This window comes from Tinamus guttatus, unplaced genomic scaffold, assembly GCF_059628265.1.
Source record: "Tinamus guttatus ecotype Peru unplaced genomic scaffold, ASM5962826v1 Tinamus_guttatus_pri_ptg000060l, whole genome shotgun sequence".
NCBI lineage: Eukaryota > Metazoa > Chordata > Aves > Tinamiformes > Tinamidae > Tinamus > Tinamus guttatus.
Window position 1 is genome coordinate 10,455,441 of NW_028288594.1, and position 12,614 is coordinate 10,468,054.

Sequence of the window (12,614 nt, forward strand, 5' to 3'; positions counted from 1 at the left end):
CACCGGTCCAGACGGTTTGTGGGAAATGCTGTGTCCCAGGAAACGCGCGTTGTCATCCTCAAGGTATCACCCCGTGAGGTAGGAAACAGCTGAACGTCCCCTGCATTGAGGTCCCCCAGAGCCACCATGAAACCCCCCAGAAAGGCAGTCCCCTTGGCTCCGCGTCCGTGCATGCAGCCCAGCTCTGGCCTTGATGCCTCTTGAGATGTCAGAGTTGAAACTGGTGATTAATCTGCAGTTGTATCTCGGGGCCCCAGACCCCTGTAATTTCGGTAGGGGAAATTCCACACGTCTGATATAAAGCAGTCAACATTTGTCTGGCTGTTTTGTTTTTAATGGCAGCTATTTCGAGTCACTGGAATGTCACACATTATGCTGGGAATAGAATCAAAGTCTATAAAGTCACCGAACTCATGCAGTATTTTCAACTTAATGAAATTTATTATAAATGTCACAGATGCTGAAAAGTGAGAGCAAAATTCCTCATTTGGGGGAATCGGTCTGTTTTCTTCATGTTTTTTTTTTTCTTTCCATTCATGAAACTATGCTCTATTTATCTCTCTTAGTATTACATTTCCTATCCAGCCAATGAATTAATTTGCACTTAGATAGCAAGCAGTTTTCTGCAGATGATAAATGCTCAGGAAAGGCAGTTTCCATTTTCTAAGGAAAAGAAAATCCTTTCCAAGAATGCCTGAGTGTTTGATGTCACTGAGTCTGGTGGAAAGGTACAATATTTCAAAAAAAAAAAAAAAGGGGGGAGGGAAGCAAATACATGGATGCATAAAATATGTCCCAATATCATTAGTCATATTTATGTGTTGGCTATCTATAATTTTCTCCCACCTTCAGCGGTGGAATTATTGCTTCTCTATTCAGCATTCAGGAATCTTATGCCTTGCTTTGTGCATGACTGTGGCTTGATATCTGTCAGGATAAAAACATGGATCTCTTACTCTGGCGTTTAGTAGGAACATTCAGCGTGAGTATGTTAGAAACAATGCTCTGACATTAATACAATGCTATTTGTCACGTCACACATCCAACTAATTTTCTAGCGGGTTGACAGTTGGGTCCATTGTCTAGAATAATTCAATGTGCTGCAGTTTAAACTTACTGTACTCCATGAATCATATACACAGATATTTATAATGGAAAATCTGCGTTCATGCAGTGCGGAGGTTATACAAATACAGCTGTGGGTCTGCATCTTCAGCTGGTGTAAATTGGCCTCATTGGAACGACACCAGTTCAGCCTGGCCGTGGACTCTGCTGAGCACATGTGAAAGGGAAAGATCTGGCAGAAGTTTCATCTTGTCCATCACCATCTGTAAACAAGGGACAAATAAACAAGGCCCTGACTTAGCAAAGTGTTTAAATGTATACCGAGTTCTCACTTAAACCTACAAGCACAGTACTTTGATTTAATTAAGGCTGTATTTATGGAATGGTGGCAGGGATTACAGTGGATTGAGATGATTATATTGAAGCAGTTTTCGTGAATAGTGTTGGTTCGTGAAAAATGGAACGGGTTACTAAAGTTTTCTTTACATCCCAGATGCATTCTGTGGCCAGTATAGTCCTGTGTCAGAACAGCCAATTGTACAGAGTGTAACAGGGCCCTGAGTGCACTAATAAGCCCTAACAGCCTAGACCCCCTTTCCTGAGGTCTCACCTGGGCTCTGGCCATAGCCCAAAGTCCCAGTTCAGCCCAGTCCTGCCTGCCCCGCTCCCTCGCTGGGCGTGCGGGGACCGGCCATGCCTCTGTCCCGTTGCTTGGCTCCCTGTCCCTTGGGGAGCTGGTGGCCCTGGCTGAGCCCTGGCAGCCAGCACCAGCTCTCTGGACTGCTCAGTTGACCCCAGACACTTGCGTATGCGGATTTTGTGTGTGCCAGGTAAATGTCTGGACTTGTTAGACTGTTGGAAGATGCTTGGTTCTTCTTGAATGCTCCTCTTTGGAGGTGCTGCATTTCATTAGCCCTTTCCAGGGATATGGGAGACCAAACTATGGCCTGTTCCAGTTGACCTGCAGTTATGATTCTTATCTGGAGGCATTAAGAGATTTTTGGTTGATTGACTTTTTTAAAGGTGACTGTGACATGTAAATCTTTCCAGGATCAGGGCCTTTCACATCTGGAAGAGACTGTATGTACCACAAATATGCTGTGTGGTATTCTTTTTGTTGAAATACTGGCTACATTCAGTTGTAAGAGAAGGATGCAAGGAAAATGGCTTGATTGCAAGATGCAAGGAAAATGGCTTGATTTATCTTTAATTGAATTTGGGGGAGTATTTAAAATTCACTTGATGAGATAGGAATAGACCTTGTAGTTGGAAACTTTGTGAACCTCAAGAGAGTGAGTCTGGCAGTTACTCCTCTGTGTATGTTATTATTTTGTTTATGTTGTGGGAACATGAAAATGAACTTGTTCAGCCGTACATGGCCTCAGAGTGAAACTTTCCACTTTCTGTAGTACATTAATCAATTTAATGTGGATTGGATAGTTCTGATAATCCAGGACATGCATGCACTTTTACATGGGCTTTTCAGCAATGCATTTACCTACAGTGGTTTCCAACCTCTGCACCATGGATACTGAGTTGAAAGGTTATCAGCAAAGCAGATTTATTGTTCATAGACAATAATTTGTTATATCTCTTGCCTTCAAAAAACTTTGTGGGGTCCACAGATTGTAAAAGTTCAAAAAGTGTTCAACTAACGGGCTTATTACTTAATTTCAATCAGGATGTAACTACTTACCTGTGCTCCTCTCAACTACAGGCAAGATATTCTTTCAGATTAACAATATTTTGTTTCTTCGTTAGTAGCATGTGAAGGCAGAATGGGAGAGTGTATTTATGGCTGTGGTACTGTGTGTGAGACCTATCAATTTATCGTGAAACCTTCCCTCATACTTCTTCTAAGCACTCTTGAGTTTGCACTTGTCATTATGAATGTAGCTTGCGTTGTGTTTGTCAGAGCAAATCGGTGAACACTGTTGGTCTTTGTCACTATTTTTGTAGGAGGTTATCAAGAAAAAGATAGCCAAGGAGCGCAGGAAATACCAGTTTTGATTCGATAGTTGTTACTCTCTCATTCTTTTTCTTCCTGTGTGGAAAGGCAGAAAGAGCTGGGCTTGCTCAGCCTAGTGAAAACTGGCAGAAGAGAACATGAGTGCCTCCCTATCCACACCAGAAAGGGTAAACTTTACACCTGGGGAGGAGGAGAGGTCTTACATGATAGGATAATGTTAATGTAAGAGCAGATTTGTATAAACTGGCCATAAATCTGAGTTAAGTCAGAGAGATGTGAAGAGTTCAACAATAAGAGCTGAAAGTTTCTGGAACTTTTTCACATGAGAAGCTGAGCTGCGGTATTTAACCAGTTTTCAGATGGAGCTTGATCACTTTATGAAAGGAATTGTATGCTGTGCTTGGCTGCCAATAGCAGTGACTGGACTCAACCTGAACATCCCTCTGGGACCTGTTTTCTTGGTATGCGTCCTATATTGTTCAAGATTGTGTGGTTATAACTGTTGTCATTCTCCTCTTACTTACCGGTATGAGCTTGATATTTATGACCCCAAATTATGGAAAAGATGATTAGCTACAAGCAGATTCATAATTTGTTCCAGTGTTAATATACTGATGGATTTGGGAGTTATTATTTGGGGATTTTTTTAAACATGTATGAAAAAATTCATTAATAAATAAATCTAGCTTACTTGCTGCTGAAATGCTTTAAACATGAGGACTATAAGCCAGCTATCACTGCCCCTTGGTCCAGAGCTTGTTGGCAGCCATGTGACAGGAACATCATCCCATCGCTGCTCCTGAACCCCACACCACTGCTTCTCAGCGAGCATTGACAAAAGCTGGAGAGCAGAGATTGCTATTCGAAATGATGGTTAAATAAATCTCGTTTTATTGGAGGTTGAGCTGGACTGCACGCACAGCCTGCATCCATGCTGCTCCATATCCGTGTGTTTCCTCTCTGTTCTCAAACAGCTGTTCTCGTATCGTTCTCACTGCTCTGCCAGATGCTACAAATCTGAAGAAAATATGGAGCCCCTTTCTCCTTCCATAGGACTTTTTCATGAACAGCTTGAGACCTGCTGTTTGGTCTAAGGCTTAACCCAGATTTTCTTAGTAACTCATCAACTATGACAACAAAACACAAGCTTTTAGAAGCACCTTGAACCACGTTAAATGGACTTCACAGTTGCTAGTGTTAACAAGGTTGTAAGAGGCACAATTTGATTTCCTCTCTTGCAAGCAAAGCCGAATGACCTCATGTCCATATACTTGTTTTTGCTGCATGCATGTTATTCATGATGCTAAGGGTAGATGCTGTAGCAAAGCTTTGGGAGGAGACCCTTTGGACTCTTCTTGAGTCTCTTGATTCTCTTGCAATGGACTAATTCCATTAATTAAATGTAAATATTGTTGCACTTAATATCCTTTAGCTTCTGAATTTGCTTTTCTTTATTTATTGCTAGAGACAGGACTACAAGAAATAATCACCTTGAACGTTTCAAGCGTGCTTAACCTTTTCCCCCCAGCCACAGGGCCTTCTCACCTTCTCCTCTAGGCCCTAATCTGTCACTGCAAATTCTAACTGCATAATCAGTCCCCAGGTTTCTGGAGCAATGTGCAGAAGTACCAGTCTGGGAGACATTGAGGCCTTTTGGTTCGGATGTTTTAACCTATACAGTGTCCATCCTTAGTTATTCTGCGCTCCCATTTAGTGTGAATTCATGACTGTGCGAGCGATTAGTAGACTTAAGAGAAGAATTAACACCACAGCAGTGAATGTGATGTGCAAATTAAAAAATAAGACAGAGGAAAATTACAGAACCATTAGTTTTATGATGATGGCTATGCTAGTTTGTTAGGGTAGCATTTTTCATGAATGGGATGAGATCCCCTGATAAAGTGCTGTGTAAAAACAGGAAAAAAAAAAGACCTGGATGAGACCCCTTTTCTAAGCTGATCTATCAGGTCAGCTTCTGTGATTTACTGCTTTAAAAAACCCTCCCTTCTTTTACAGGGTAGCTAACTAATTAAAGGATGTTTAACATTTTTTTCCAGGAGTCCAAGTTAGCCCTTTGATACCAAAGCCCTCTTTGTAGAGTTTAGTAAAATAGCAATGGTTGGGTCATTGCCATGCTCACGTCTTTAATGGTGTGTTTTAATTAAGCAAGCTAAGCAATGTGCTTATTTCAGGAACACAGGAAGTATCAGCATTTCTCATGCGGAAAACAAGTTTTGCTTGAAAGCTTTCAGCAAATATTGTCGGTAATATGGGCCAGGCCAGACAACATTGACAGGCCTTCGTATTGAACCCCCTGGCCACCCATTGCCAGCACTCACAGCATCATCACAACTTGCCCAGCATCTGGTATTTTCATCAGACCTCACTCCCAGAGTCATGTTATTGTAAGAAAATGCTTTAAGAAGTCTGTTCATAGGCTTTGTGGTTGAAGATAAAAAGTTTGAAAACACAATCCTCTAGATCTCAAAAGCCAAGAAAATGAACCCACATGTTCTTTCTGAAATTGGTGATTATTGGGGTAGGACTAGTGAGCTGTGGGTTTGTGTGATATGTATCATTCATGTGCATCCTCCATTCATTACAAGGGTGAAAATACAAAGTTCTCCGCTCTCCAGAGTTGTTCAATGAAGAAAACAGGAGCATCTGAGGTGTGATAACAAGTCAGGGAGCACAAAACAGACCTGCTTGAGAGGGCAGCGAGTGATCCAGCCTTGCAAACAAAACCAACATAGACAAATCAAAGCAGTCTTGTGCCCAGGATGTGCTGCTCTTCAGGGTCAAGCCAGTATATCCATGCAGCCCTGGGCCATGCCATGGAGCGGTATCATTCACTTGGAACTGGTTGGAGTAATTCAGATCTAGGGATGCATTGCATAAATTGTCACACCTGCCATTTTGCAATGCCCTGGCCACTGCAACAAAGCAAGAGTGGTGCTCAAGTGCTGCCTGTTACTTACTAAGACCCAAATAATACAATGAATATTTTTACTGGGCAAAGTGCATCATTAACTCTACTTCATGCTGTAGTGAATCTGCATCTCTCCTTCCTGGCATCTTGCTTCATTTTTTTCCTTCTGCCAATCCACATGAAATTGGAGGCTTCTTCTCTGAGGTTTCAAGCTATAGAAGTTTGCAGAAGGTAAAGTGAGAGACTTCAGACCATGTTGATGGGGGATAATTTGCCACAACTGTAGAAAATTTGAAAAGAAAGTATTTTATGAAGAATATAATAGATTCAAAATCTAAAATGAAGGTCAGAGTCTCTTCTTAAATCTATTGTCTATGAATAAAGGTTTAAAAATACACTGTTTTCATCATGTCTTATCACAGACCTCATCATGTGTTGCTAAAAATTTCTGAAGGTCACCCTTTCAATTGCTACTGTGTGTTTCAATTGATTAAATAAGACAAAAAGATTTTGTCTTTTGATTTTTTTTCTCTTTAATATCAATTATTATACTTGTAAAGGCATAACCATGGCTTAACCTAAATTTTTATCCAATAATACAACTATAGAGAAGATGGGAGAAATGCTTCCTATCCAAAGAAAAGTTGATCCTGTTTAAATTCTAGTTTAAATTACTCATTTTAAACAAATTCTGATTCAGCCTTGCCAATCATAAAATATTAGATTTACTGTTTATTTTCAGTGGATTTCTGCCAGTTTTCTTCTCCCAAAATGCCTTTAGCTTGTTTAAAACATTTTTAAAAATTCACATTGAACATACATCTACTTATGACTAATCTGTATTGGATTCTAGATGGAGATGTAAAATCTTATTGTTGAGAGGTGAACTTTACTGTTAGAGAATTTTTCTCTGTTGACTTTATGGTATTATTTTTCTATAAGTCTCAAATGTGACAAATTATTTTGTGCTTATGTTGCTTATTAATTCTTAATAGAGTAAGAAAAAAGAAATCCAGTGAGAGAGCTTTAGATTGCTCTTTAGATTGTAGTATGTTGCTGCGGTCTGTTTAGCTGTTTGAAAACACTATCCTTATCCTTGCAAAACTCGTCAGCTGCAACTTACAGTGCTTGAACCCTGGGCTCTGTCTGTTCTTCAGCTGTCAGAGACTAAAAACCTCGTGATTCAGTGCTGAAGAACAATACTAAGGACACATCAGTTGTATAATAAAGATCTAGACTAATCCCTCCTGAATGAGGTGGCTTCTTGGAAGCAGCATCATTTGCCTTTTCCCCCTAAAATGTTCTCTTCCAAAAAGGGACCGTTTTGACCTAACCTCTACTGTCTCTATAATTTGCTTTTCATTTAATGAGTTAATAAGTTTATTGATTTTATTATGATCAACAAGGAGGTCCCAGATCTGCTGTGGTGATAGAGACAACATGAGTGAAGAAAGTTTGAAGGGATTCTCTAGCAGAAGTGTTTGCAGAAAAGAAATTTGAGCTTGTAATTTGCCTGCACAGCTGCAGCCAGGAGTAAAGAAGGAACAGTTCCCATTTTCAGAGCATGTCGTCTGCAACACAACACAGAACAAGCCAAAACATAAACACACCTACCTCCTAGCTCGCTCATGACAGTCCGTAATAAATGAACGTGCTACAGGTTTAAGTGTCGCTTTGACATGCTACAGAAAAAGGACTGAGTTGCATCAAGTTTGCTCAGTGCATTTCTAACTGTATCTGAAGTACTGAACTGTTTTCTTTTTTTTTTTTTTTGGAAATACTTTTAGAAGTGGGAGAAGTTTAAATGTGTACAATTTATAGATATTAATAAAGTACACTTTCTTTTGTTCTTCATCCCAAAAATAATAAGTAGAAGATAGACTAGGTTTTGGCTGCAGAGTAGGAAAGATCTAGGAAATGTAAGTGTAGGAAGTCAACTGGCTGTTTGGATATAGCATTTGGAAACTTTATATATAGACTAAAAAGAAAAAGCGGAGGAGGAGGAAGAAAATCTCATCTGTAATATTTATGGAATTTTGTGACCATTTCTGGATTAAGGGTACTTTATGAAGCACTAGATCTTCAGTCAATGAAGTAACCTCTGATTTAGGTCCCTCTGCTGCCATCTTGCTATATGTGAAATTCCTATTACAGAAAAGGACTGTGGTGTCAACTTACCAAGAAACATACTTTGTGAATTATGTTTCCTCACCTATCATTCTGCTTATAACAAAAGATTCTAATAACTTAAATACTGCCGTTCCTACACAACAGTTTATTTTGATAAAGAACATTTCTGGGGCAACATGGGTTAGATTTTTTGTCTGTGTCACATATAAATCTATCTCAGAACTATGGACTCTCATGTTTTGCACTTGCTCAGATTTTTTTCGTGCTTCACTAATACTGTCTCTCTCTCTGTGTCCTGTGTGACTATTTCTAGATGTTCGACTGGATCAGCCACAACAAGGAGTTGTTCCTGCAGAGTCACACGGAGATCGGCGTGAGCTACCAGCACGCCCTTGACCTGCAGACGCAGCACAACCACTTTGCCATGAATTCCATGGTGAGCTCGGGACACGCCAGGACCGGCTGGGGCGAGAGGGTGACTGAGGAAGGGGCAGGCACGTGAGGCCATCTCCCGTTCAGAGGGAGCCCTGGGCTCATGTGAGAAACGTGAGGAAGACCAGGCCAGGCTCTGCTGGCAGCAGCCCTCCTTCTGGGAAGCAGCGGCTGTTGCTCAGTGCACACAAACACTGAGATTTCCTTGATTTAAGACCAACACAATCCTGGGCAGCTTGTTGTTATTTTAGAGAACAAATACAATATTTTTAAAGTTTTTGACATTACTCTGGCACCACATTAATGAGATCTGTAGGCATCACTTTAATCATTTATGCTTCTTCCCCCCACCCAGCTGAGATACTTTTCAAAACTGTGAAGAAGAGACTAATCAAGCTGTCAGTTGTGGCTGTGCTGGGGTGGTGGCTTTTTCCAATTTTTCAAAAGCTGATCGGTCAGTGCTTTTCAGTGCAACTGGTCTTACTTTGGGTGCAAAAAAGAATTCTCAGTTGTTCCTGGTATAGGGTGTTTGTGTCTGGAAACTACTGGGCTTTCAGCACAGAAATTGGGGCAGAATGTATCCATGTTTTGGTTGTTGCACTTAGAAAAATCTCCGCATATTCCCTGCTGAAACTGCACATCATAGAGACCAGCCCCCTCTAAGTGCTGTTAAACGCACAAAAAATTTCCCCCAGTCACCTGGCTTCTGCAGATAGGCCCCTTCATGCTGTGCATGGTCAGGCTATGTTTGCAGGGGTACTGGGACCTCAAAAGTGGTTATTGGCATTTAAGTTTGAGACCTAAGGCACTGGAAAAGACCCCTGCGGCACTGTCAAGGGGCAAGGTACTTGAGAGCAGCTCTCCGATGAAATGTGAAAGAGAGGTCTGGACCACCTAGGACCGTTACAGACTGCACACCACTTTTATAAGATCACAAGTGTTAACGTTGCTATCCTGGCCACATTCCAGCACAGGTAGTTAAATTCTCTGACCTAAATTCCACCTGCTGCTTCAACACACCTAGCTATTCCTTAGGAAAGTTCTGCACTCGCTAGGGCAATACGTAACAGTGGAAGTTGACAAAGGTTTACAATGTAAATTAATATAATTATTGTGTTTTTAATTTGAATGATCACTGAAAAAACAGGCTCTAGGCACTTGATTATTAATTTTACAGTTAGAAAATACTATCTAGCAGAATACAGGGTAGCACAGCCCCCATGTATCATTGCTCTTCACAGAATTCCGTAATGTGCTGTTCATTATCAAAAAATGTGTCCTGGAGGTTAATGCATAAAAAGTCACTTGGATTATGCCAGATGCAAAGTCAGTCATAATCCTCTAGAAAACAATGTCGGAAGAGTCAAGCTGAAGTACCTGCCTGCATCCTTTCTATGGTAGTCTGATGTTATTTTGTTAAAATAACTGGGAACTGAACTTGGAAGGAGAGAATTACTTTAATAGAAAATTAATGGGTGGCAGGGAGGGTGCCACCTAATGGAAGAAAAGTTAATTTCCTTCACCATTCCTCTGTCTGTCCCCAAGTGAACTCTTGGGAATGAGTAATGCCAAGAAAGGAGACATTTGCAAGGAACTTGGGGGACCTTCTGAGGGCAGGTAGCTCCTAGTGGCTGTGCCATGGCCACCCCACCATCTCTGTGCTGCCAAACTGCTGTGTGACAGAGCTGCCCAAGAGAGACCCCTTCTGCTAGGGAGAGCAGTGTGGGGCAGGTGATGTGTCTCCCATTTTGCTTTGGCCCTGGTACAGCCCCCACACGTATAGTCATATGGTCATATAGACCAAACGGTCAGCATGGGCGATACAGAAGCGAGGGTTGTCTGCTCCGTGTCTTCAGCACAGAGGAGGTAGCTCTGTGTATGGGCGTGATTAGGGGTCATCTTCAACTTCCAATCTGCCGGTGTGGTGGGAGGTGACACTCAATTCTGCACTAATTAATTGGGCTCAAATGTATGGCTCTGTGAAGGAACCTGTTATGATATATTTCATTTAGACTCTTTTCAGATTTATTTCAACTGTCAGAGGTTACATAAAGAATTGATGTCATCATTGATAGTAGGTCCATGCGGGGAGGGGGAAAGACTTCAAAAATATTTCAGGATATAGATGCAACTCAGGACTGTGTTCTTACCTGAAATGAGTCTCAGTGAACTTTGTCTGAAATACCAGCATTTCACAAGTGCTTGAAATTCCTCATGATCAGAAAAATTTCTCAGAACTCTCCTGATTGCCAAAGACTTTTATTCAGATTGATATTCTGCATAATGGCATTTCAAGGGAGGATTTTAATGCCAGGATCACACAGTTTGGCCATGGATGTCAGTTTTACAGCCTAATGAGGTTACTCGTGGGGTGTCCCACTTGGAATTAAACAGAGCTGCTGCCTTGTAATGGAGACCAGAAAGCTTCAGCATCCTGTTTGTGGAATGGCAGACATGGGGCTTGCTGCATTAAGGTGAAAAGAGGTTTTGAAACTGGTGGAGAAGGGGTGGTAGTCTTAAAGCCCAGGCTCTTTAAACTACTTGTGTATGCATATATGTAACTGTGCTGTGCTCATATCCATATAGTACTGTAGTTACCAGTGATGGTCTTGGAGTAGATTTTTGCTAGAAAAATGTCGAGTGCTTCCTGGTGTCTCCACAAGTTGGTAATACAAACGCATGGGTGTTAGCATGCAGGACACATCAGCTTGCTGCATAAGGGTGTTGGGCTGCATACTAGTCACTCACTGTGCAGAGCATGCAGGAAAAGCAGCAGCAGGAGGAGACTGAAATTAAAATGACCCTTTCCTGGCTGCAACCCGGGTCCTGTGCTCGATGTGGGTTTGTGGACCCGTGAGTGCTGGAGCTCTGTGTGTGTTTGGAGACGCTGCGTAGTAAGGCTGAATCCTCTGCCTTTGGTCAACACAAGAGCCACTGATGGGCAGGGGTAGCCTGGGGACACGGTGACTTCCTTGAATTAGGCAAGTTTGGAGAAAGATGGTTGTGAATCTGAAGTGTTCAAGCATAGTGGCAGGATGGCATCCTCCACAGGACTGCACAGCAGTGTGAGCCATTCTCTGATTACTGGGAAAGTGAGGCTGGGAATACAGGTCAGGACTGCTTAACCTGTAGCAACACTTCAGTGAAGGAGAGTTTTGCTGGGGACAGATATTAGTGACAAACACCATCACAGCTAGCTGTAGTTTATTGGGGCAAGATATACAAGGCTTACAGTCTTTTTTAACACAGAGTCTGCTTAGTTGCCTTTTTTTTTCCCAGTATAGTCATCTAAGAAAGATTATAGTCAATAAATTTGCAAACACATAATCACAAGAGGTACACATGACTGCAACTTCACTTCATTGCCTTATTTTTGCAGTGATTTCTTAGTTCAGTTGTTCATGTTGCTGATGATTGATTTCTGCTGGAGACTGTGAAAATGACTGGTGGATGTATGTGTGATATTTGAGAATACTTATTATGACAATAATACTAATTACCACAGTAATAGTGATAGACTGTAGTAATGTCTAAGTCACTGTCCTAGAGGCAATACATTTAGAAGGAAGAAAAGTGTTTTGCCTTGCAGAGTCTGTTGCCAAAGGCTTTGCTCTTACAGTGTTTATGGATGTGACTTACCTTTGCATATCTGGAGTCTCGTTTAGACTTTTTTATTCAAAGTTACCTGTGAAAATATATTTGTAGGGTTGAAGATTGTGATTAACTAATGCAATACAGAAGTAAAAAACAGAAATCTATAGCTGAAGTGAATTTTCTACTAGATATGTACTCACTTGTATTTACTATAATTTGTATTTACTGAGTATTCCCAGCCTTCTCATTGTCATGCCGTGAGCTCAGGAGGAGAATGTTAGGAAGCCTTTGCTGTCCCTTTCCCACAAAGGAGAATAGGGGACTGCCAGCCTCAGATCTGTTTGCCATTCTGGATAGAGGATTGTGACACACACAGGTCTTAAAACTTAACATTCTGATAAATTTTGATACACATTAGCATTCATATCAGACGAGCCTTCAAGCTGTCTCATGCTAATTACCAAACTCAATTACTTAGGTACCGAGCGTCAGGCT

The 12,614-nt window shown here is 41.3% G+C and overlaps 1 protein-coding gene across 5 annotated transcripts in view; it reads left to right on the top strand.

Annotated features, from left to right (window-relative positions):
- The window catches only part of KALRN (kalirin RhoGEF kinase), a 467,999-nt gene that overhangs the window by 205,719 nt on the left and 249,666 nt on the right, over positions 1-12,614 (top strand). For all 5 annotated transcript variants that reach the window (XM_088519566.1, XM_088519562.1, XM_088519564.1 and 2 more), the window contains exon 6: positions 8,407-8,529. In XM_088519566.1, coding sequence (XP_088375692.1) covers positions 8,407-8,529 — 123 coding nt within the window. The remainder of the gene's footprint in view (positions 1-8,406; positions 8,530-12,614) is intronic.